This window comes from Sturnira hondurensis, unplaced genomic scaffold (assembly GCF_014824575.4).
Source record: "Sturnira hondurensis isolate 20B ecotype Veracruz unplaced genomic scaffold, ASM1482457v3 Scaffold0001221, whole genome shotgun sequence".
In the NCBI taxonomy this organism is placed as follows: domain Eukaryota; kingdom Metazoa; phylum Chordata; class Mammalia; order Chiroptera; family Phyllostomidae; genus Sturnira; species Sturnira hondurensis.
Window position 1 is genome coordinate 4,899,729 of NW_028073852.1, and position 22,544 is coordinate 4,922,272.

The window sequence follows — 22,544 nt, forward strand, 5'->3', positions numbered from 1 at the left end:
ACCTGGGACGAATGCCCTCACCTGCCTCCCCAAACTCTTCTCAGGTTTAATGACTGGGTTATGAATCAGGCTTCAAAGTAAGTTATGTCAGATTAAGGACAGACTTGTCTTGCTGCTGTGAGGAAACCCAGCTCGCTGAGCTCCCCCCCGCCCCTTTGCTGCCCTGGGCTGGCTTGGTCAGCTCTTCACACTGCGTCTGAAGTTTGGCCCAAGGCACCGACGGTGTCTGGAGCACCAAGCCTACCTCAGGGCGCATTTTCTCCTTAAATTCTCATGGCAACTTTTTTTCCTCCTGCCCCCCACTGGCTAGTCCAAAACGCCCCTTCTCTACAGGACTGTTGGCTGGCTCACAGGTTGCTGGGCAAGGTCAGGGGGTGGGTCTCAGTGCACTAGGCTGATTCTGCCCAGGACTCTGTGGCTTCCACCAGGTGCATTGTGGCTGCTGGGCCACTTCACTGGTTTGGGTAAAGCCACAGCTGCCTGACACCAGCACCTGCAAGAGTCTCTTTGGCCCCTCCCTGCTGTGGCTTCTGCCCCCTCGTGCAGGGTATGGCCACAGCTGTTTGCAGGTCTGGGCTGAATCTGGGGGCAACTTCACTGCGTCGGCTCATATCGTAATAGAAGAAAAAAATGGCAGGTGCTGTGTCCTAAGGCCACATTGGATTTCAAGTGATAATTTTAACATATGGCCCTATTTCTCCCTATGGGTATGGGGAGGCAGGTTCCAATCAAAACAATTTCTATGAGCCCAACTTACAGATGCAAAAACCAAGGCCCTGAAAGTTTAAGGAAATTGCCCTCGGCCACACAGCTTGTAGATGGTGCTTCTGGGGTTAGAACCCAGGTCTGGCAGTTCCCACAGCTGCGTGTACGCACTTGGTTGTAGCACCTGGACAAACGCAGCTCCAGGTATGCCAAGCATGCACCCCTGAGTTGAGGGCAAGGGGGCAGTTTCCTGTCGCGAGAGACCCATTACTGTAGTGGTGAGCCATTTCTAGAGTTGCCATGCAGGCTGTTGTCCCCTTGAACAAGGCCTCTTAGGCCAGCGGTCCCCTCCAGACTCTTCTGCAGACATCTCTCCCGCTGGCCCATCTCACCCAGCACAGCCCCCTTGCTTCCTTTTTCCTGCCTAGTGGGGGCTCCAGGGTCCTCTGACACAGACATGCTAAGAAATGACACTCCTTTTGCGGAATAAGTAACAGCAGGAAACACTCTGTAAAAGGAAGTGAGTGAGCGAGAAACTCAGAGGTCATCTGGACAAGCAGAAGGTGCAAGCCTCGGCTCAGGCAGGGCTCCAAGTGTCCCGCTGGGATCCGAGGGCGCTCTCTGGTCTTCAGTGACAGGGGCGAGGAGCCGGGAACAGGACCATGTGGCTGCTGTCTCCCATTCTATTCCTTCTCAGCCTCCCAGGTGAGTGCGGCGGGTGGGGGGGGTGGGGCTGGGGAACTCAGAACTACAGGGGCGGGACGGGGGGGGGGGGGGGGGCAAGGGACGCNGGGGGGGGGGGGGGGGGGGGGGGGGGGGGCAGAGAGCATCTGTCCCAGGTACAAGGGGAGGTGTCCCATCTGGAGAGATGAGAGCTGGCCTTGTTAATTCACTCAGCAAAAGCGCATGGGGGTTCTACCTGGTACCAGGCACGCTTCAGGCTCCGAGGACGTGAAGGGAAGAGAAATGGGACTGGTCTCACCCCTGACAGCTCAGTGGGTGAGGCATACAGACGAACAACACCCGTGGGAGGACGCAACAGGGCGCCGGCAGAGGTGTGCTTGCAGGGCGAAGCTCGCACTCGCAGGCACACCAGGTGGCACGGCTGCGCACTCACCTCTGCACAATCAGGCACGTGCGCACACAGTCTCCCTCTCACGTATAGTGCCGCGCAAACACTTCTCCCCAGGACGGAGGCCGAGACCCTCCCCCGCCCACTAGTGGGTCTGGGGCTTGGGGAGGGGGAAATTTCCATGGAGGCAAGACAAGGGGGCCCTCCTGCACCCTCCAACTCTGCCTTAACTTGGAAAGGGGGTGGAGCTAGTGAAGGCTGAAAGAAAAGCCACCTGCCGCGTTTTCACCTGTGGGCTGCCATTAGCCAGTGCAGGGTCGCTTCTGCGAAATGAAGCAGAGAAAGGGGATGGAGTGAAGTCAGATTGACCCAACTTCCAGTAGGGCACTCTCTTTTCTGCTCCCGGAGAAAGAGAGCCCCCCAACAATCCTGGGGGGACTGGCATAGAGTAGGTGCTCCTAAGTGTTTGCAAGTGCAAAGACAGCCGCCCTTTCTCCCAGTGAGAAAAGTGAGGCGAGATTCCAGGGGCACAGAGCTGCACCCCAGAAAAGACTGCCGAGCTCGGGCTGGCGCAACCTCACGGGTCACCTGCAGGACGCCTTGCACCCTGCATGCAGATAAGACGAGCTCCAAGCCCGCTGCAGCACAGCCCACGGCCCAGACCGTCTGCTCTGAGCTGCCCGCCCCCCACCCCCAGCCCCGCCTCGTGCCGCCCTTTCTGTGTGTTTGTCGGAGGCTGTGGCGCAGACACAGAGCCCCAGCATTTCTCTGTTTGGGGACCAGACTGTTTACAAGGATTTCGCCCACGTGGCAACTCTTCCTGAAAGGTCTGACGGAAGAGGAAGTTTACATCTCAGATCCATGGAAACGAAAGCCTGAAATTCAAACAACCGGGTGCTTTTCAACCACCACCCCCACCCCCGCCCCCGCCCCGTTCTCCAGAGCTCAGCTCCCCGCTGACTGCTGTCCTGTCGTCTCTCTCTTCTTCCCAACAAACTCGCTGGTTCCCATGGACCTAATTAACCGCTCCATCCACCACGGTCTACGCTTATAAAAACCTCCCACATAATTTTTTAAGCGTGAGCCCTATCCCGTTGGGAGCGCTTTACCGGCAGATTAAGTTAGCAAAGCTGGGAGGGATGAACTGCGGTTTGGAAGCAGCAAAGACATCCCTTTCCTGCTGTGTGCGATTACACCTCCGCTGTCTCCTGCAGCCGAGCTATTTTTCTCTGAAGGAAGAAAACGGCCCGTCTACTGACTCGTGCGTTTGGTTTTAATTCACATCAGTTGCTATGTCCTAATTGACTCCCATTTTTTATTTTTTCAAAATTATCTTTATGGTTGTATCCGTTAATGACACTATAAACATTTCAGCATAATAGAAACATACTATCAACTGCTTAAAGTTTAGAACACATATTTTCAGATTTTTTTCCCCTACTCTGGGCTGTGGAAAAAAAAATCCCACAGAAATGGAGTCATACACACTGTGTGTTAAGCAAATTTTTGACCTAGTAATAATTTACCTGGAACATCTTTCCCTTTCTATTCTGTGATTCCTCTTTTTCTTCTTAACCTGCATCACGGGCCGACCCAAATAATATAGCCAATCTCCAGTTCATGGCATTTGCGTGTTTCCAGCCTTTACTATTTATGACTTTAGCACGGCAGTGGGCTTCCTTCTGCTTGCTGTCCAGGGGTGTGGAAATCGGAGTTCATCCTAGAACCAGAACGATGAGGTCCAATGTCTTGCCAAGAACAATCATCATACCCGCCAGGGTGCAGGCGCTGTACCAGGCACAGCGGGGGTGCGGGTGGGTGGGAAGAGAGAACAAAACACATGTGAGGCCCCTGCTCTGCGGGACAGAGCCTCCCCTCAGAGGGGACAGAGAGAGACTGCTAAGGATGGTAACCCCCCAGGAGGCGCTCAGGTTGCCACAAAGGGCTGGGCAGATCTGTTGGGAAGGGGACGGAGACTTCACAAAGCAGGCTGGGCCTTTCGGGGGTTGTCGAGGGAGACGGTAGGTGGCAGGGATCAGAGAAGAGGTTTGGGGGAGGAAGGACGTGAGCAATGACACACGGCTTCAGAGTCAGGGGAAGTGGAGAGTGGGTGGGGGTCACGGGGTCAAGTGGGAGGCAGGGAGCGGCGCCGATGGAGACCGTGGGTCAGGCCTGCAGAAAGCCGAGTGCCAAACCGGGGCATTTCCACTTGTGAGACCGTGGGGAGGGGAATGGCTGCAGGAAAGGGCCTGGAAGATTTAGAAGTTGTAAAAAATACATTTTTTAAAAAAACTCATTGTTTAAAAACAATTTTATTTTTCACTTACAGTCGCCATGCAGTATTGCATTAGTTTCAGGTGTGCAGCCCAGTGACCAGACATTTGTATACCTGATGCACTGACCCCTCCCCATACATCCAGCACCCATCTGACACGTACACGGTTATCACAGTGTTGCGGGCTGCGTTCTCAGTGCTCGCACGACTGTTGGGTAATTGCCCATTGGTGCTTCCTAAGACCTTCCCCTCCCCCTCCTCCTTATCTGGAAACCATCTATTTGCTCACTCTGCCCCTCAGCCTGTTTCTGTCTTGTTTGCTTGTTTACTTTGTTGTGTAGGTTCCGCATCTACGTGAGACCAGACGGTATTTGTCTTTGTCTGTCTGCCTTACCGCACTCAGCCCCATACCCTCCAGGTCCATCCACGTTGTCCCAAACGGCCCAATTTCGTCCTTTGTTTTATGGCTGAGTCATATTCCACCGTATATAGGGAGCACATCTTTTTTGCCCGCTTGCCTACCGGTGGACACTCAGGCTGCTTCCTGAAAGATTTTGAAGTGCTCACCGTCATCGCCGGTGAGGACTTGGTAGGGGCAATTTCAGGACATAGCTCCCGTGGCCCTACACAGGGGAGACGGGGGGAGGGAGCCGCAGGAGGGGGAGAACCTCTCCAGGTGCCACGACCTCGATGCACGCACCAGATAGGCACCTGACCTGTGGACGGCCTGTCACTGATGGAGCGACCCCGGGCGTCTGGGGTTCGACACATGCCCAGGCCGTAGGGACATGCCAGGTGGAGCAGAGCAGTGCCATTTTACACACAGAGAAGCAAGACTCATCCAGGGTTTCCCAACTCGTTCGTGGTAGACGTATCTCTCTGTGTCCAAAGGTCCTTCTCCTTCTGCTCTGCCGTGCTGTCCTCATGGACTGTGACCACAGAGAAGGAAAGAAGAAGGTCATTCTGAGAAGCACTTTGGGGGTAGACGTGACTACACCGGCCGCCAGGCGGTCATGGGGGGAGGAGCGGGGACGGGCGCGAGGAAGACGCCAGGTTTTCCAGGCAGGTGTGTGGGTGCGGTTGCTGGCTCAAGAGCATGAGGTGGGCTCTGCTGATTGAATACTTTGTTACTCTTTGTTGTAAATTTATTATCTTAACGATTCTGAAGTTCAGAAGCCCACCCTGGTCTGAGTCGCCCAAATCAGGGTGTAGGCAGGTTCCATTCCTTCTAGAGGCTCTAAAGAAAAACGTTTCCTTGCCTTTCCCAGCCTCTAGAGGCTGCCCACACCCTTGGTCCAAGTCCCCTGGCCCCATCTTCACAGCCCTCTCTGACTCTGACATGAACTTGTAAGGACCCTGGTGATGGCACTGGGCCCGCCTGGATGACGTCCCTCAGTTTAATCCCACTTGCAAAGGCCCCTTTGCCACATAGGATGACATAGCCGTAGATTTGGGAGATTAGGGCGTCAACATTTCGGGGAGGACTATTCTGCCTACCATACAATTCAAAGCTCCAAGTTACTGAAAGAGCTTCAGGCTGAAGGTCTGAGGTGTGGGGAGGTGGCACCTTCCTGGGGCCACACAGAGACACCCGCTCCCCGGCCCCCAGCCTGGCCCTGAGACTCTGGGGCTATGGGCGGGTCAAGAGAGGCTTCTGCTGTGCTTCTTCTCCAAGCGTAGTCGTTTCCATGGGGCCAAGGCACCCGTGGCCATTGCCAAGGACGGAGAGTGCACCTGAACACAGTCAGTTTGACCAGAGTCGACCTACTGATGGGACAGCAGGACGCCCGTGCGGCTCACACACAGGCCTAACCTATCCCCTTTCTGTCGGGCCGCTGCAGGTCTGTCCATGTGGACCCTCTCTTCCAGGGAGGGATCCAGAGCGTATTAGAAAATGGTAGGCTGGAGCCAAGGGGGGAATTGGGGCTACAAATAACGGATTTGGCAGTTGTCCACACAAGGGCAAAGGGCAAAAACCGAAACCACAGAACCAGAGGCTCACTCCTTGGGACTGGACTAGAATGAGATGAGATGGAGTTTGGAGAGAGCTCTGGGTTCCCGTTCCCCTCCCCCCACTCCCCGCCCCGGGGTGTGCTGGAGCAGCTCACACTGGGTCACAAGGACAACTCTGTGTCCAGTGACATCAGACTCTGACCACCTGCAGTCAGCCACTGCGGGAAGTGCAAAGTGGCCAAGGACCCTGGCCCAGTGGACATTAGACTGGAGCCACCCAGTGGACATTGCTCGAGGAGCTGAAGCAACTTGGCCAGGACTCTGGCGGGCCGGCCTGGGTCAGCGGGACAGGGTCTGTATCTTGCGATTCTGTTTTCCAGGCTGTTTTTCCATCCAAGGCCCGGAGTCCGTGAGAGGCAGGGAGCGGGGCTCGCTGACCGTGTGGTGTCACTATCGGCCGGGATGGAAGGCCTACAAGAAGTACTGGTGTCGAGGGGCACAGTGGCTTTCTTGCCGGGTCCTCGTTGAGACCAGAGGATCAGAGCAAGAGGTGAAGAAAGACAGCGTGTCCATCAGGGACAATTGGAAAAACCACTCCATCGTGGTGACCATGCAGGACCTCAGACAACACGACAATGACACCTACTGGTGTGGGATTAAAAAGCCTATAATTGATCTTGGAGCATCCATTCAGGTGATGGTTGTCCCAGGTAAGGACTTCCTCATCTCCCCTCTGTGGCCCTTCACTCAGGACTGGAGGAGGGAAGGCCCTGCCTCCCTGCTTCCCGGGCTAAAAGGGGACCGGCCAAGTTCCTGAGAACCAGTGAGAGGGAGCGTGAGAGTCAGGCAGGCAGATGGGGTGGGGGCGGCAGGCAGGGGAGGGAAACTGGCTCGGCAGGCAGCCTGTGCGCTGCTGTTGGGGTTGCAGCCCCAAGGAGACGGGGCCGAGGGCCAGCCAAGCAAAACGTCCCCAGGGCCACCCAGGAGGGGAAGCCAAGATCTGCAGGGACGCAAAAGAGATCGATGAAAACAGGTGGGCAGGGACCCGGACAGGCTGAAAGTGGGCCTAAGTGGAGCTTTAGGGAGAAAGGCAAACGGGGTCTTGGGCAGGAGCTGGGAGGCACCAGCCCGTAGGCGATCGGTGGCCTCCAGGAGCCATGGTAGCCTTGGTCACCTGGAGCTCAGCCCGGAGCTCCTGGCACGAGCAGAGGTGGGGACTGTCAGAGCAGCGTGCCAGACCGAGGACTCAGATGCAAGGGGCGTCACGGACGCTCGGTGCCAGGCTGGTCTCAGGAACCCCCGACCAAGCTCACCATAAGCTGTCTCACAGTTTCCTATAAAGATGTTTCATTCTCGGCGTCGCTGTGAACTACCGAACCAGAGTGTGCCCTGGTATTCACCAGCCTTCGGGGGCTCCACCCCTCACCACCCCAATAACAAGAGGCCCCCTTTCCGGAACTGTCTGTCCCTGAACTCTGCCTGAACAAAAGACTGGGGGTCCCCCCCAAACCGACAGTCCCACTCAGAGGAGGAAGTGGAGAGGTTACGAAAAGGCTGATCTCTTACCTCAGGATAAACTCAAGTGCTTACTCCTATTTAATTTTTATTTCTTCTTGCCACACCTGAAAAGGATGGGAATGATTGTGTTTGAGGTTCGGATGACCCAATAGAAAGGGAGAAGCCCAAGGGACACCTCCCAAGGGAACCAAGCTTCCCAATCCAGGGCAAGGGCTGGGGTGGGTCTCGTGGTGGGTGGGGGCTGGCAGGGCAGGGCCGGTGGCGGTGTGTGTGATGCGCCAGCCCCTGGTCTGTGCCAATAGCCTGTGGCTGACTTTGCCTGTGCCTCTGTCCCCCGCCAGGGAAGGTGGTATCCAAGTTCATTGTCAACAGCTATGCAGAGGTGTTCTTTAGCTTCTATATCCGGTGAGTGGCCTCGGTCCTTCCTCCTGTCCTTACCTAGGGCCTCTCCCATGGGGCAGCCGAGCCTGGGGACCCGGTATAGTCACCTGTCACAGGCAGCATCAAGGCCAGGAGCCCCGGCCCGTTCACCCCTTGCCCCCCCCACCCCCCGCCCTCGCCAGTCGACCCCTCCGAGGAAGGCCAAGTGCTCCTCGGTGGCATTATGTCCTACTCAGTGGCCTGGCGGGTGCCAAGGGAGAGATAAGACACAGATCTCCACAGTGCAAAGAGTCAGGTGCCACAGAGCAGGAGAGCGACTTAGCAGAGCAGCGAGGACACAGGCCAGCATCCTGTCCTGGGTGGCGGCTGCACTGCTCCTGCCCGTAGGGCACAGGGGCCCCGTCGGGAAGGGAGCTGGGCCCTGTCCTAAGCAAAACCAAGGAGCTGAAGCAACCTCTGAGGGGCCGTCAGGGCCAAGCCCTTAAGGGTGCTCACACGGGGTGGAGGTGGGGGGCGTCAAGGTGGGACTGCTGGCCGGGGTCACGGGCTCGGCTGGGCTGGGTCGTGCTCTGGTGTGAGGGCACTGGGAGCGACAGGGCCGGAGGGGCCCAGGGCCCTGACCGTCTGCTCCGACAGGAACCACTACATGCTGCTGGTGTTCGTGAAGGTGCCTATCTTACTGCTCGTGGTCGGTGCTGTCCTCTGGCTGAAGGAGCCTCGCAGGGTCCCCGAGAAGCAGCAGGAAGAGCCCATCTATTCAAACTGGTCCTGTGACCCGACCACAGACACAGCCCCTTAGACAGACGGATGAGAAAACCCTTTCGAGCCTGGACACCATTCCCAGGAGAGACACAGACTGGGAAGGAACCCCCTCGGACACCTCCGGGTCCCCTGGGGGCTGGCGGACTCCCTCCCCATTCTGCTCAGCTCAGGGACACAGCTCAGCCCCTCCCGAGGTGTCCCCATTGCCAGCAGGGCCAGCACGGCCAGCACCTTGCTCCTCTTCTTCAGGTGGAAAACAGCCCGCCCCACTCCCCAGGGGTCGCCAGGTCCTGAGCTGCTGGGGTGGAGCCCAAGCTGGGACAGCTGCGTCCTCACTGCTCCCTGGAGGAGCCAGGCCCAGGGCTGGGGACTGAGACACAGGGAGAAGCAGCAGAAATGAGACAGAGGGACACACAGGACCTGCTGGTCCCCGGTTCCTGTCATTCCTGAGACCAGCTCAACACCTTCTGTGCCCGATACGCCGGAGCTTCTGATACATGTATTAAGTTTTAAAATTTATTACTACTATTTTTTGCTAATCAAGTTGGGTTTGGATGGCTCTGTTCCATAACACTGACTGGTACACACACCAAAGAGGGCGTTTCTGTGAGTTCCTAGTTCTGGGGCCTGAGAGGGTGGACGTCCCTCTGCCCAGCGAAGACACTGCTCTGAGCCCAGTACTGAGGAGGGGCGGGGGGCCTCGCTGGGCCCAGCGGCAGGCCTGGCCTGCTGCCTCCCTCGCCTCCTCCTCCTCCTGCATCCTGGCTCCCAAGCCCCCTGCACCCCCCCCACCTCAGGGTGGGGGCACCTCCCGAGGCCCCAACACAGCACGCCTGCTCAGGTCTTCCGTGGGCGGCCGGGCCTCAGGCACTACCTGAAGGCCACGAAGGCAGTTGTAAAACCTGAGGAAATGATGTCGTCTCTTTTAGTATTGCTTAAATAAGGCTAATTAAGGCCTGGCTGGTGTGGCTCCACGGGTTGGACATCATCCTGCAAAACAAAACGTTGCCGGTTCAATTCCCAGTCAGGGCGCATGCCTGGGTTGGGGGCCAGGTCCCCAGTAGGGGACACATGAGGGGCAACCACACATTGATGTTTCTCTCCCTCTCTTTCTCCCTCCTTTCCCCTCTCTCTAAAAATAAATACAATCTTTTTCAAAAACAAGGTTAATTAAAACTGTCTGAGGGAGCCTGGCCGGTGTGGTTCACTTAGTCGCAGCATCATCTTGTGCACCAAAAGGTTGTGGGTTCGTGTCTTGTTCAGGGCATATGCTAGGTTGCAGGTTCAATCCCCAGTTCGGATGCATACAGAAGGCAATGTTTCTCTCTCATATTGATGTTTCTCTCTCTGTCTCACATCAATAAAAACATCCTCAGGTGAGGATTTAAAAAGAAAACTGTCTGGGGGGAAATAATGTTGTCTGTCTTAAATGGGGTCTTAAGAATAACCTTAATAATGAAAAATCCCTGTGGAAACGGAGCTGCCGCAGTCAAGTGTCTCGTGCACAGAAACAGCGCCCTGGACCATCCACTGGGGACCTCGGCCCACAGTCCAGGGCTCCAGAGGCCCCCTCGGTGAATTGTTGGCTGGATCCCGCCTCGGGAAGACCCAGCCAGCCTCGGGTGACCCAGCCGCTCCGAGCAAGGCAAAGCCAGTGCTCAGCTGTCCCCAGCCGACTCTCGTAGGGGAGGGGCCGTTGGCAGTGCCACGCTCGTCCCACAGTTTCTTACCGTGGGTATGCAATGAGCTCCCTGGTCTCTTTAGAGATACTATAGTTGAATAGTTACTGTTATAATGTCACCCAAGAGAATCCAGCAGAGCAAACATCTGCTGTCTCTCAGTTCTGAACACCCCCCACCCCAACTTCTGGGAACTACCCCTTGGGTTCCAATAAAAACTATCACCCAAAGCTTGCTTAACACGCCCACTGGCCGAGACACTGAATGAATCAGAGCTGGAATAGCACTTTCTAGCAAATGTGCCTCCGTTAGGAGCCTGGGGCAGAGGCCCGCATGCCAGTCGGCGGCTGTGGGCGAGGACGGTCCTCGTGTGCTGGACTCGGCGTGCCTTGCACCCAGGCAACAGCAGACGGACGTCAGGAAGTGGAGCGAGCCGGTGCACGTCTTTCTCAGAGGAAAGCATGACTTCTGCTTCCAGGGAGTTCCTCCTCACCGGCCTTTGCTTCTGAGCAGCTCTGTGACCGCACAGGAAGTTTACCGAGGGCGGGGAGAAGCTGGTCAGTGCAGGGCCAATGAGAAGGGCTCCCTTACCAGGACCTGGGGCACTGGGCTCTTTCTTCCTGAGGCTGGACACGTCCTGAATGGCCTTTTCTTGATACATGAGGCTGAAGAAATGAGTTCCCAGCACGTCCCTCACCTATTCTCTGAAGCTTCTCTCTCCGTGTCTCGCTTATCCGCCTGGCCTTGATCCTCCCGGCCGGGCCTGCTTATGTCGTTAGGGTAGACCCTGCCTTCTGGGAGTTGGGGAGCCAAGCCTCCACCAAGAACGAGGGTCCCTCCGGGCACCACACTGCCAACCCCTTGCTGGAAGGGCACTGTCTGTGGCCCTGCGCCCTCTCCATCCCAGCTCTTCATCTCCGGGTCACCTTTCCTCAAGCCTTTTCTGAGCTTAGGAACCTGGCGTCCATGGCCAGGTCCCTGCCTACCTCCTGCCACCCCAACCAGGCGGAGGAATGAACCCTGTGTCCTCAGCACAGCGCCATGTCCGGGGCCAGCTCAGCACGGCCAGGACAGGAGGTGTCCTGGGTTCAGAGGTCAGCGTCAGGCCCCAGCAGGTGACAGGCTGTCCAGTGGGGAGCCCCAAGGATGACCTTTTGGAGAGTTAGGACTGAGGTTGCTATCCCCCTGGAAAACATGAGATTGGGGCCATGTCAGGTCCCTATTGATTGATTGATTGATTGATTGATTCATTCATTCATTCAACAAACATGAGCAGCGAGGCACACACCAGGTGCAGGCACCGTTTCCGACACATGCTGACTATTGAGTTCGTGCAAGAGCCTCTTGCTGTTTTCCTTCTATAAACGCAGCTTGAAAGGCAAGAGCCGGCTCTCATTGCAGCTGCCCTCCTCCCATCCCTGCGGAGGAAGGTTGCCGCTGACCAGGGGGCTCCCTGGGGAGACAACTTGGAAAGCGTAGTTGGGGTTGAAGCAACCACGAGATACCACCACACCCCCCACCCCAGAATGGCTCAAATGCAAACCCGGACACCCTCTGTGAAGCAGAGATGAGCCCGGGAGCTGCCTCATGGAGTGAGTGGTCAGGGGGTAACGAAGACCCTCAGCTCGCTCACAGCCCTCCATGCCCGGTGGGGTCCATGAAGCCAGCACCACCGGGGCTGTGCGAGCTCTTCCAGAGGCGGAGGTGGGCGAGAGGGGGTCCCCCAGTTCCGGGCAGTGGGACAGCTCCCTCAGGATGTCAGCTTCTGGCAGAGACCCAAGGTAACGTAAAATTGCCTGAAGGCAGACCACACAGGATCCGGGGTCGTTAATAACACAGGCTCCGAAAGGGGCCCACCCGGTTTGGCCAGCGAAACGAAAAGCACACAGAAAAAATAAGCTAAGGTGATTCCCAAGACAAGGCTGAGCTCCAGGGAACCAGCTCCCTGCCTAGTTTGTACCTCGGTTCTGAGACATCAGCCACTTTCTCTTTAAGATTTGGGTGGGTGGCTGAGGACCAAGCCGAAATCAAAGAGGAGCTTCTAGATCTCTCAGGTGGAAGTGCTCAGTGGTGACGGCCCAGGGTGAGCCACCTGGGTCCCCAAGCAGAGCTGGGGACAGAGTTTCCTATGACCTGGCTCCATGCCTGGCACCGGGAATGGGATGAGAAAGGCGGCCTCTATGGCCAGTCCTCACTTCCCACCATCAACCCTGAGTGCAGAGGAGTGGAGCCCAGGGCTGATCGTGTGCTTCCGCTCAGCGGGTTCCGCTCGGTACCCATGATGCCTCAGTGGAGTTGGCCTTCACAGGCATCGAGTGCAGAGCCTGGCCGGGAAGAGGGGCTGCTGCCTCCCCCTCATGGTGACTCATGTCATCCACACTTGGAACCAGCGGGCTGGGGGCTCACGGTCAGCTCGGTTTAATCTGCGGGTTGAGGTTGGGTCCCCCTAGAAGGCATTTGTGTTTGCTCCTGCTGGTTCCCAAGGGGTGATGGTCACCAAGGGGTGACGGTCACCCGGCAGCATTTAACCTCCTCTTTCCCGTTCACGGTTTCCCTAACTCGGTGGAAATCTGAATCCCAGGACCATACTTCACGAGTCTCAAAGGACAGTATGTTAATATGATGACTGCCAATGACTTTTTCTACCCGAAACTGCAATGGAGACTGTTTTCTTTACATAATTTTAAAAAATGCCATTGTATTTTTTTCCCTGACTATCGATCCTCCTTACACCCTCTTCCGCCTCCACCTGCCCCCTCCCTCCCACAGAGACCGGATTTCACTGTTATTTGGGAACTAGTTCCCTTTGCTCGCAGGCAGGTAATTCCCAGGCTACTGTCATGCTGAGGACGGAGACCCCCTTTCAGGACTCTGATCTAAAGTGACATTCCAGGTGCCGCAGCTCTCGCCACCTCTCACCAACCTCTGAGTCTGTCACTCCCCCCACATTCTGCGGTTCACCCCGGAGCTCTGGCCTCCCTGTAGTGGGCCTTGGCTGCAGAGCAGCTACATCTTCCTCTCTGGTTTTGCCATTATCTCCTGTGGGCTTTCAGTCGGTTTGTTTGGGCCTTGGGCCACCGCCGGGTTGGCTGGCGCAAGTCCTTGCCTACCCTTTGCGTCATGGTATCGGCCTTGTATTCAGCCTGTGGCTGCTCCTACCCCAGCGAGTGTGTAGCAAACAGCGATCCTCCCCTGACTCCGGACTTCCGAGGAAGACAGTTGGCCACCTCTCCCGAGAAACCTCCCAGAGCCCCAGCTACCGGTCTCCCCTGGCATCTCGTAGGCAGGCTCAGACCCGGTGTGGGGCGGTAGAAGTAGGGTGGGCAGCGACCAGGACTCTGCTCCAGAAGCCTCCCTAGAGCCCCTCTGCTCTCTGACTCCTGTCACGCCTTCCTGGGTCCCTCACCTTGGTCTCCGAGAACACGTACGCGCCTTCCTCTCACACCCGCCTCTCAAGGCCTGGGGTTCTCTGCAGCTGCAGCCCCGGAGCTTGGCCCTCTCCCCTTCCTCAGCCTCCCAGGCCAGAGTCCGCCAGGGGCAGTGGCAGCTTCCTTTTGGCAGACAGAGGTCTCCACCAGGGTACGAGCTCCTCGCAGCTCAGGCGAGGCTTCAGCTCTCACGCAGGGGTCAACCCCGGCCACCGTGTCTCTGGCCGAATAGGAAACAAAAGTATGAAGACTTGATTCAGCTGCCAGTTTCTCTAGATTTATCGGGAAACAACAGGCCCTCACGTGCTCATGGCCTCGAGTTGGCTCTGCTTCCTGTTCTCAGGGAGGGTGTGTCCGAACCTCAGGGCATCCTCAGGTGGTACCTGTCAAATAAAGGTGGGGCCCTGTGCCCATGGGCCTGGGAGCGAGAAGGTACAGAAGCTCACAGGGCAGAGGCCGAGGCCCTGGTCCGTACACGGTGGTAGAACCCAGCCTGACCCTCTGACAGCTATGCCCAGCGGAATCTCAGCCATCGCTGTGCGTCCACTAGCGATCACCTGCTTACGGGGAGTGGCACAGATGCCCTCCGACCTCTGACCCTCAAGTTTATGCAGAGACTGGGGACTTCCGGGTATGTCTTCTGGTGTCGTGTGCTGTGCGCCTGTGTGGGCCCTGGCTGGGCCGTGATCTCCCACCCACGCCAACCAGCACTGGGGACCCCCATTGACCGCGTGACCAGGATGATGGAGGACGGACCGCCTCTCTCCACCCTGGTGCTGCAGACTCGTCCCCAGAACCACAGGTACCTCCACTGCCTGTCATGTGTCATCACCGTTCCAAAGAGAAGATGAGCACTGATTGGAGCGATGCTGACAGAGCAGAGATGGGAAGGAAAGAAACCCAACGCTACCATCACACCCTGACCACCAAATGGCAGGGACGGGCCGCATCCCCACCTTGCAGACCTGACTGCAGGGACAGAGGGCGCGGTGACCGGGAATCGGGGTGATGGTGCGAGATGGGGAACGACCACGTTCTGTAGTTTTCACACCAGAACTTGGAGAGCCATCTGCTGATTGTGTACGCAGATAAAGCTCGTAGCTTATCAGCACTTTTTCAACCCAGTGCTGAAATCTTTCTGTCGCTGTTTCCTGTCTGAGCAATTTTGTCACCACTGTCTTCTCTTAAAAAAATTTTTTTTTATTGCTTTTAGAGAGAGAGGGGGAAGGAGAGGGAGAGAGAAACACTGGTTCATTGTTTCACTTATTCATGCACTCCTTAGTTGATTCTTATACGTGCCCTGACTGGGGATCGAACTTGCAACCTTGGCACATTGAGACAACGCTCTAACCACCAGAGCTGCCTGGCCAGGGCACCATTGCTTCCTCTCGTCCTTGAAAGTAAGACACAGCTGGAGGGGGTGCGAGGAGAGGGCAGATGGAAGTGAAGCTCGCAGGAGATCTGGACTGGAGAGGGGGGTGCTGGGTAACCAGCACCCGGACCAATCAGCAGCCACCAGCCGCACATGGCTGTTGTGAACTTGAAGATGTGGCTGGTCTGCACTGAGACATGTGGTGAGTGTCAGATACACACTAGGCATTAAAGAATTATTATGAAAAAAAAGAATTTAAAATCTCCCCAGTATCATTGAAATAATATTTTGAGTGTGTTGTATTGAATCAAATTTAGTGCTAAAATCGATCTCACATTTTATACATCAGCAGAGGCAGGAGCTGGAGGCGGGGGTTTCAGAGGCTGCCTCCAACCTGCTCCTTCTCAGCCTCCTGGAGCTGAGGGACAGGGTGGAGGGGCCTGTCCTATTCCCAAGGACAGAGGACTTGAGGGAAACCCAGTAACACCGTGACACAGCCCCACATAAACACACAGCAGTGAGCTGGGCTCTGGGGGTGTAGGAATGAGCAAAATGTCACTCCTGTACTCAAAGAACTCACAGCCACAGGTGATCCCCCCTCCAGGGACAAGGGCTATAGCAGCGAGGCACCACTATTGAGGTGGTTGTCAACAGGTGACAGCCACCTTGTTCCAGGATGACCACAAAGGCTTCACAGAGGGTGTGACATTTCGCCTGGGAAGGATGACAGGTGTCTCCCAGGTGGGGAGGGAAGAAAGGACCCCCCCAGGGAGGGGTGCACATACACAGCACAAAGACATGAAGGGGCTCGGGGCGTGATGGGGAGCATGTCTCAGGTTGTCACATTTGTCTCAGGTTGTCACATAGGGGGAGGGGACCCAAGGCTAGAGGAGCGGGTGTGAGTCATCACAGGTCACGCTAAGGAGACTGAGGACCTTTGCCAATCCAATCAGGATGGGTGCTGGAAGGAACTTCTGGTCTTCCCTCTCCTGGGTAACTCTCTAGGGACCTTGAGACTTAAAAATAAACTTCGTTGGACTGAAATAAAAGCGAAACAACCGTGGACTTGCCCACCATTGGGTAAGGCCGGGTTTGTGGGGCACATTGAGAAAGCTGGGGTCAGCCATGTTGGGCCCGACGGGCCCCACCCTGAATAACGAGAGCAAAGGGGCCCCTGGCGGGGTCAAGGCAGGTGGGGTCCGGCCCCCAAGCTGCTGTGGTCTTCTCTGTGACCCGCTGCCCTCTCCTCCAAATGTCCTGTGCACGTCGAGAGCCTAGGCTTTAGGGCTTTTCACAGACCTTTCGTACAAAGTTTCTAGAATGCACGCTTGTTCTGTGGGTGATGAAGGCAGAAGGAGGGAGGGGCAGCTTATCTTGTCTGCTGCCCCGTCCCCTGGGTGCAGGAGGCCCCCGGGAGGGCAGTTACCAGGTAAGAGAAGGAGGAAACGGCAGAACACAGGGCGGCGGGTCGGGGGCCTGTGACAGTGTGTGCGGGGTGGGGGCCAACTCTGCAAGAAGTTGAGTAGATTCAAGTTCAGACACACACACGGAATCCTTTCCAGGCCCAAGGCCCAATGTCATAGCTTGGCTTTACCTTACAAAGCCAAAGAAACCCTCTGAACCAGAGGTTCTCCACCCGGGGTGGTTTTTGTCCCACACGGGACATCTGGCAACACCTGGGACAACTTTGGTTGTCACAGTTGGTGTGTGTTTGGAGGTGACATCTACTGGCCCCTACTAGGTAGAGGTCACGGATTCCACTAAACATCCTAAATTCACAGGGCAGCTCTCCACAACAAAGAGTCATCTCAAAATACCAATTATCCAAAACGTCGATAGGGAAATATAGAAAATAAATAAATAAATATTTCTGTTCTGTTCTATACTGAACAGAAATAAAGCCGTGTGTCCACAGGGAAATGTGCACGGGAATGGTCGCAGCAGCACTGGTCACAGTGCTCAGAAGGCGGAAACCACCCAAATGCCCGTCGGTCACTAAACGGACAAGCAAACCACGATGCGTCCACAGAGTGGAACGTTACTCAGCCCTAAAAAGGAGCAAAGTGTGGGCCCAGGCTGCAGCACGAATCAGTCTTGGAAAGATCACGCTGAGGAAAACAAGTCAGATGTAAAAGGTCACCTGTGGTATAATTGCACTTACACAAAATGTCCAGAAGAGGTCAGTGTGGGGAGACAGAAAGTAGGTTAGTGGTCGCTAGGGGCTGGGGAGGGAAAGGAGTGACTGACTGCTCAGGGGGACCCGGCTTCTTCCCGAGTAATGAAATGTCCCCATGAAGAGAGAGCCAACCTACCAGATGCAGAGTTCAAAGCACTGGTAATCAGGCTGCTCACAGAATTGGCTGAGTGTGGTCGCAAATTAGAGGAAAGAGTGAAGGCTGTGAAAAGTGACATAAAGGAAAATGTGCAGGGAACCAACAGTGACAGGAAGGAAACCGGGACGCAAATCAAATGTATGAATCAGAAGGAGGAAAGAAACATTCAACCAGAACAGAATGAAGACACAAAATTCAAAAAAGTGAGGAGAGGCTTAGGAACCTCCAGGACATCTTTAAACGTTCCAATGTCCAAATCATAGGGGTGCCAGAAGGAGAAGAGAAAGAGCAACAAATTGAAAACTTATTTGAAAACATGATAAAGGAGAACTTCCCCAGTCTGGCAAAAGAAACAGACTTTTGGGAAGTCCAGAAAGCTCAGAAAGTCCCAAAGAAGTTGGACCCAAGAAGGAACACGCCAAGGCACATCATCATTACATCACCCAAGATTAAAGATAAGGAGAGAATCCTAGAAGCAGCAAGAGAAACAAGACAGTTATCTACAAAGGAGTTCCCATCAGGCTGCCAGCCTATTTCTCAAAAGAAACTGTACAGGCGGCGAGAAGGGGCTGGAAAGAAGTATTCCAAGTCATGAAAGGCAAGGACCTCCATCCGAGATTGCTCTATCCAGCAAAGCTTTCATTTAGAATGGAAGGGCAGATAAAGAGCTTCCCAGACAAGGTCAAGTTAAAGGAATTCATCATCACCAAGCCCTTATTATATGAAATGTTAAAGGGGCTTATCTAAGAAAAAGAAGATAAACAAAAATATGAACAGTAAAATGACAACAAACTCACAGCTGTTAACAACCGAACCTAAAACAAAAACAAACTAATCAAACAACTAGAACAGGAATAGAACCACAGAAATGGAGATCACATGGAGGGTTATCAGCGGGGGAGTGGGAGGGGGAGTGAGGAGGAAAAGGTACAGAGAACAAGTAGCATAAATGGTACGTACAAAACAGACAGGGAGAGGGCAAGAATAGTATGGGAAATGGAGAAGACAAAGAACTTATATGTACGACCCATGGGTGTGAACTAAAGGGGGAGAATGTGGGTGGGAGGGGGTGTGCAGGGTGGACTGGAATAGAGGGGGAAATGGGACAACTGTAATGGCATAATGGATAAAATAGATTTATTTTAAAAAGCCCTGAAATTCGATGCTGATGGTGGTCGCACAACTCTGAGTGTGCTAAACACAGCTGAACTGTGTACTTCGAAAGGGTGGTTGTGCAGTGTATCAACTGTGTCTGGTTGAACAATCACTTTCACAAAACGGGGCCAAGGCTGAGAAACTCTATTCCAAACAAAGAACGCGACGCCAGCCGCGGAATATCTGGTGATGGAGCACGAGGAAAGTAGAAGCGTGAGGTGGGCCTTTGCGTGGGCCTCTGGAAGCCAGCCTGGAGAGGACCCCAGTGTGGGGACACCTGCTGGAGTCCAGGCTCCTGAGCCGACTCCGGGGACCTCCCAGGGAGCTGCAGTCAGAACACCAGAGAGGAGCCCCGAAACGGCCTGGGCGTGGGTAGCTGGTTTTCAGTCCCTGGAGAGGAGTGTCCCCCAAACCCCTTGCTTTGAGCTATGGTGGAATCTGAGCATCTGCGTGTGTGCAAGGTGTTCGGGTGCCGCGCTGGCAAGGACGAGGGCCAGCCCCAGGGAAAAGCCACTCTGAGATGCCTCTGTATCATCAGACTCCATCCACCTTGAAGACACTGAGGAGACTGGGAGGACCAAACGAAGCCAGGCTTCCACAGCCCACCCCAGGGGCAGGTGCGCCCCAGCATCTGTGGGGCCCCAGCCCTCCCGCTGCTCATGCAACTTTCTCCTTCCCTTCCTCCTCAGTGTCTCCCCCACGCAACCTCACAGAGACACTGTGCTGGAGGTAAAATTCACCAGAAAGGAGAAAAACCCACAAGACGGCGTCAGAAAGAGTTGACCGCGCCGTGGGGGCAGAAGGTCAGGGACGGAAGGGAACTTACCGTGGTTTGAGGGGAGCATTGTGTAATGGGAATGCACCCCGCGCTGCACCAGCTCGCACCCCACTTTCACAACGGCCAACCCCGCCCCTCCAGCGGCTCTGCGTGGTGGCCGAGGCCAGCCTGGAGCTCCATTCACAGGCGAAGGAACGCAGCTCAAGGAAGCGACTCGTGTCTAGTGAGAGCCTGGTCCACTGTCCCAGCTCTGCCCGAGTAGCGTGGACTCAGGCACATTCCTGCACCCCCGGCCTCAGTTTCCCTGACTTTCCTTGAATCTGAGTTGGGACAGGAGGCCTGTTTCTCGACACCCAGTCCAGTCTGCTCTGACCCCGGCCAAGGCTGTGTGGCTCCAACAGAGACCCGGAACGTCGAGGACTCTTTGCCTCAGATGCATGTAAGCAGAGAGCTGCTTCTTCAGCAAGCAACCTCCTACAGCTCAGTCCCGAGGGAGCAAGGTACGAGCCACGGCCGAGGTGGGGGCAGGTGCTGCTCCCAACGCCACATGCACACCTTGCAGGCCAGGCTTCGCAGGGAGCTCCGGGGTGGACTTTGTTCCCTGGGCACAAGGCCCACAGCGCTCCCTGCTGGGTCTGCAGCCCTGGGGCAGGTGGGAAGATGCTGCGTCCCCGCTTGCTTTCTCCCGGGTGCTTCTCCTGTGGCTTCCGGAGCAGCGAGCATCTGTGCCTGTGTGGACAGAGCCACTGCACGTGGGATTCTGCGTGGTGGGTGGGATTCCGTGGGCCAAGTCATGCTCCCCTAACCATGTGGGATGCTTCTGGGCACTGGGGGTGTCCAGAGCAGCCTGAGACTTCAGCCAAAATGTGGCTCAATCCACGGGATCAAGGCCAGAAGTGACAGAAGCCACGTCCTCAGGGACGTCACAGTGGCCGGGGTGGTCACCAGCGCTTGCTAGTGTGCATCAGCACCTGGCAGCCCTGGGGTCCAAGTGAGAGCAAAAGTTCGGGGGTGAGAAGATTCGGGCCCTTGTCCCCTCCTTCTCTGGGGCTCTGGGACTGTCCCGACTGCTGCCTGGACCCCCACTCTCTCCCCGCGGAGCCTGTTCCCCCACTCCCACCGCTGGCTGCGTCAGAGCAGAGGGGAGAACGCGAAGCCGTGTGCCTGGCCAAGAGCACAGTCCCTCCCAAGCCCCACCCCCACTCCCAGCTGATCCGAAGCCTCCTGATCCCACGGCCTTTTGATCAGCTGACGGCCCCCGAGGTTGACAACCTGACAGGTTTAGGACACGTCTGACCCTCTCATCCACTGACAAGCGGAATGCTCGTCACCCTGTGAGGACAGTCTGCTTCTGTGGACATGAAGAGCCATTGGGAGAGCTGCTATCTGCAGGTGACTTTGATCTTGAACTCATCCATGCAATCTGGGTGATCACCTACGGCTGTGGATCAAAGCTCCCTGCTCCTTTTCCCTGATTCCGCCGTCCGCCCGCAGCACCGAGGGAGGGGGTACAAGCGTCGCACTCCGGTTATTCAAGGCCATATGTTATTCAATGTGTGACTGGGAAACGCTCGCCATCACAGCCTGCCCGGGGCAGCCGAGGTCTCCTCCGGCGGCCGTCAGCCCACCTGTGCCGCCGGGTCTTACTGTAGAGGGTGACTTGTGACGCTCCCTCGGCGTTCGCCCTTGACCGGGTGTTAGAGGGGGCTCATCTGCCACAAGGTGGCGGCAGATTTGCAGCATGTCTGGCAAAGGCGAGAGTCCAAAGGGCCCAACTCAAGGGGAGAAGAGCGATACATCAGAGTTGGCCCGGAAAGTCTCAGGGGCAACAAAACCTCAAGGAACAGGGGTGGGGGGGCGGGGGGGGCGGTCGGTGAGAGCCTTTCTAAAGACTCGCTTCTATTGAGACTAATCTCTTCAAGAATTTTCACTGGAGCTTTTCCCCTGCTAACAGGTAGGTAAGTGTCGATAAACATTTAAAAGCACATCCCAGCCTTGGCTGGCGTGGCTCATTTGGCTGAGCGTCCGTCTTGCAAAGCGTCCGTCACTGGTTCAATTCCTGGTCAGGGCACCTACCTGGGTTGTGGGCCTGGTCTCCCACTGAGGGGCATGCAAGAGGCAACTGACCGATGTTTCTCTCCCTCCCTTTCTCTCTCCCTTCCCCTCTCTCTGAAAAACAGTAAGTAAAATCTTTAAAAAAAAAATACTTCCCAGAAAATGAGTGTCTGCTTCTGAGCCTGGCAAGGGAGAAAGCGTTGCAGGCCACAGATAGGAGGTGGAGACTCAATGGCCTGGAATGGCAGCCCCAGCCCCTGGAGTTGCTGGCACGGGCAGAGCCGAGGTTTAGTGCCTGCTCTGTCTGCCTCCGAGTCTGCTTCGGGGACTGGGGGCAGGAGGGGCTGTGCTTCCCTTTGACATTCGGAAGTCAGGGCGGGGAGAGTCCAGAAACTGGCAAGAGAGTGTTGGCATGAAATAAGGGAACTCAAGGTTGGGGAGAAAGTGAGATTTTGCTCCCCCCACACAATGACATCCAAGGGCTGGGTGGCAGGGGTATTGCCAAGCTGAGGGGGAGTGTTCGTGCCTTTCCCCCATTTCAGGCCTTCCCCTGCTCAGTGGCAAAACAGAATTCCTTCTCCAGGGTCCGTCTGGCCTACAGAAGCAATAGACCAGCAGTGGGGTTAAGGGTGTGTGACTTCAGATGTGGCCACAGGGTGGAGACACATGGTTGTTGGGTCCCAGCTTCTCGCTCCAAGGCTGAGCCCTATCAAGTTCGATACATCATCACTCCTGTTAAATGTTCCCCTGTATGAATGCCCCTGGAAAGAATAAGAAGAAAGAAAAGAAGCAAATGAAGCCGACTTTAGGAGTATATTTTATTTCCTTCCATAGGGCCAAACCATTCCCATCTCAACATGCCATCGCCGTAGTTAACTGGTGGAGGAGAGGTTTCACGTCTCTTCTCTGTACCAAGACTTCTTACGCCCCAGCCCACCCCCGCTGAGACCCCGTCCTTCCAGAGCTGCTACTGCCTGTGGCCAGTGCACCTCGCAGGTCCGCGCTGGCTCTCCGGGCAGCTCCAAGTCAGGGCCCACCCAGCCTTCTTCCTCTTCCCACAAAGCCTTGGAAACCACAG

General features: G+C 55.8%; 1 protein-coding gene across 1 annotated transcript; it reads left to right on the top strand.

Moving 5' to 3' along the window:
* The first annotated feature begins 1,113 nt into the window (after positions 1-1,113).
* CD300LB (CD300 molecule like family member b) lies at positions 1,114-9,690 on the top strand. The gene is made up of 4 exons (XM_037066315.1): positions 1,114-1,410; positions 6,386-6,715; positions 7,865-7,928; positions 8,541-9,690. Exons 1-4 carry the CDS (start codon positions 1,368-1,370, stop codon positions 8,701-8,703), a joined length of 600 nt encoding a protein of 199 aa, XP_036922210.1. The 5' UTR covers positions 1,114-1,367; the 3' UTR covers positions 8,704-9,690.
* Positions 9,691-22,544: the final 12,854 nt, after the last annotated feature.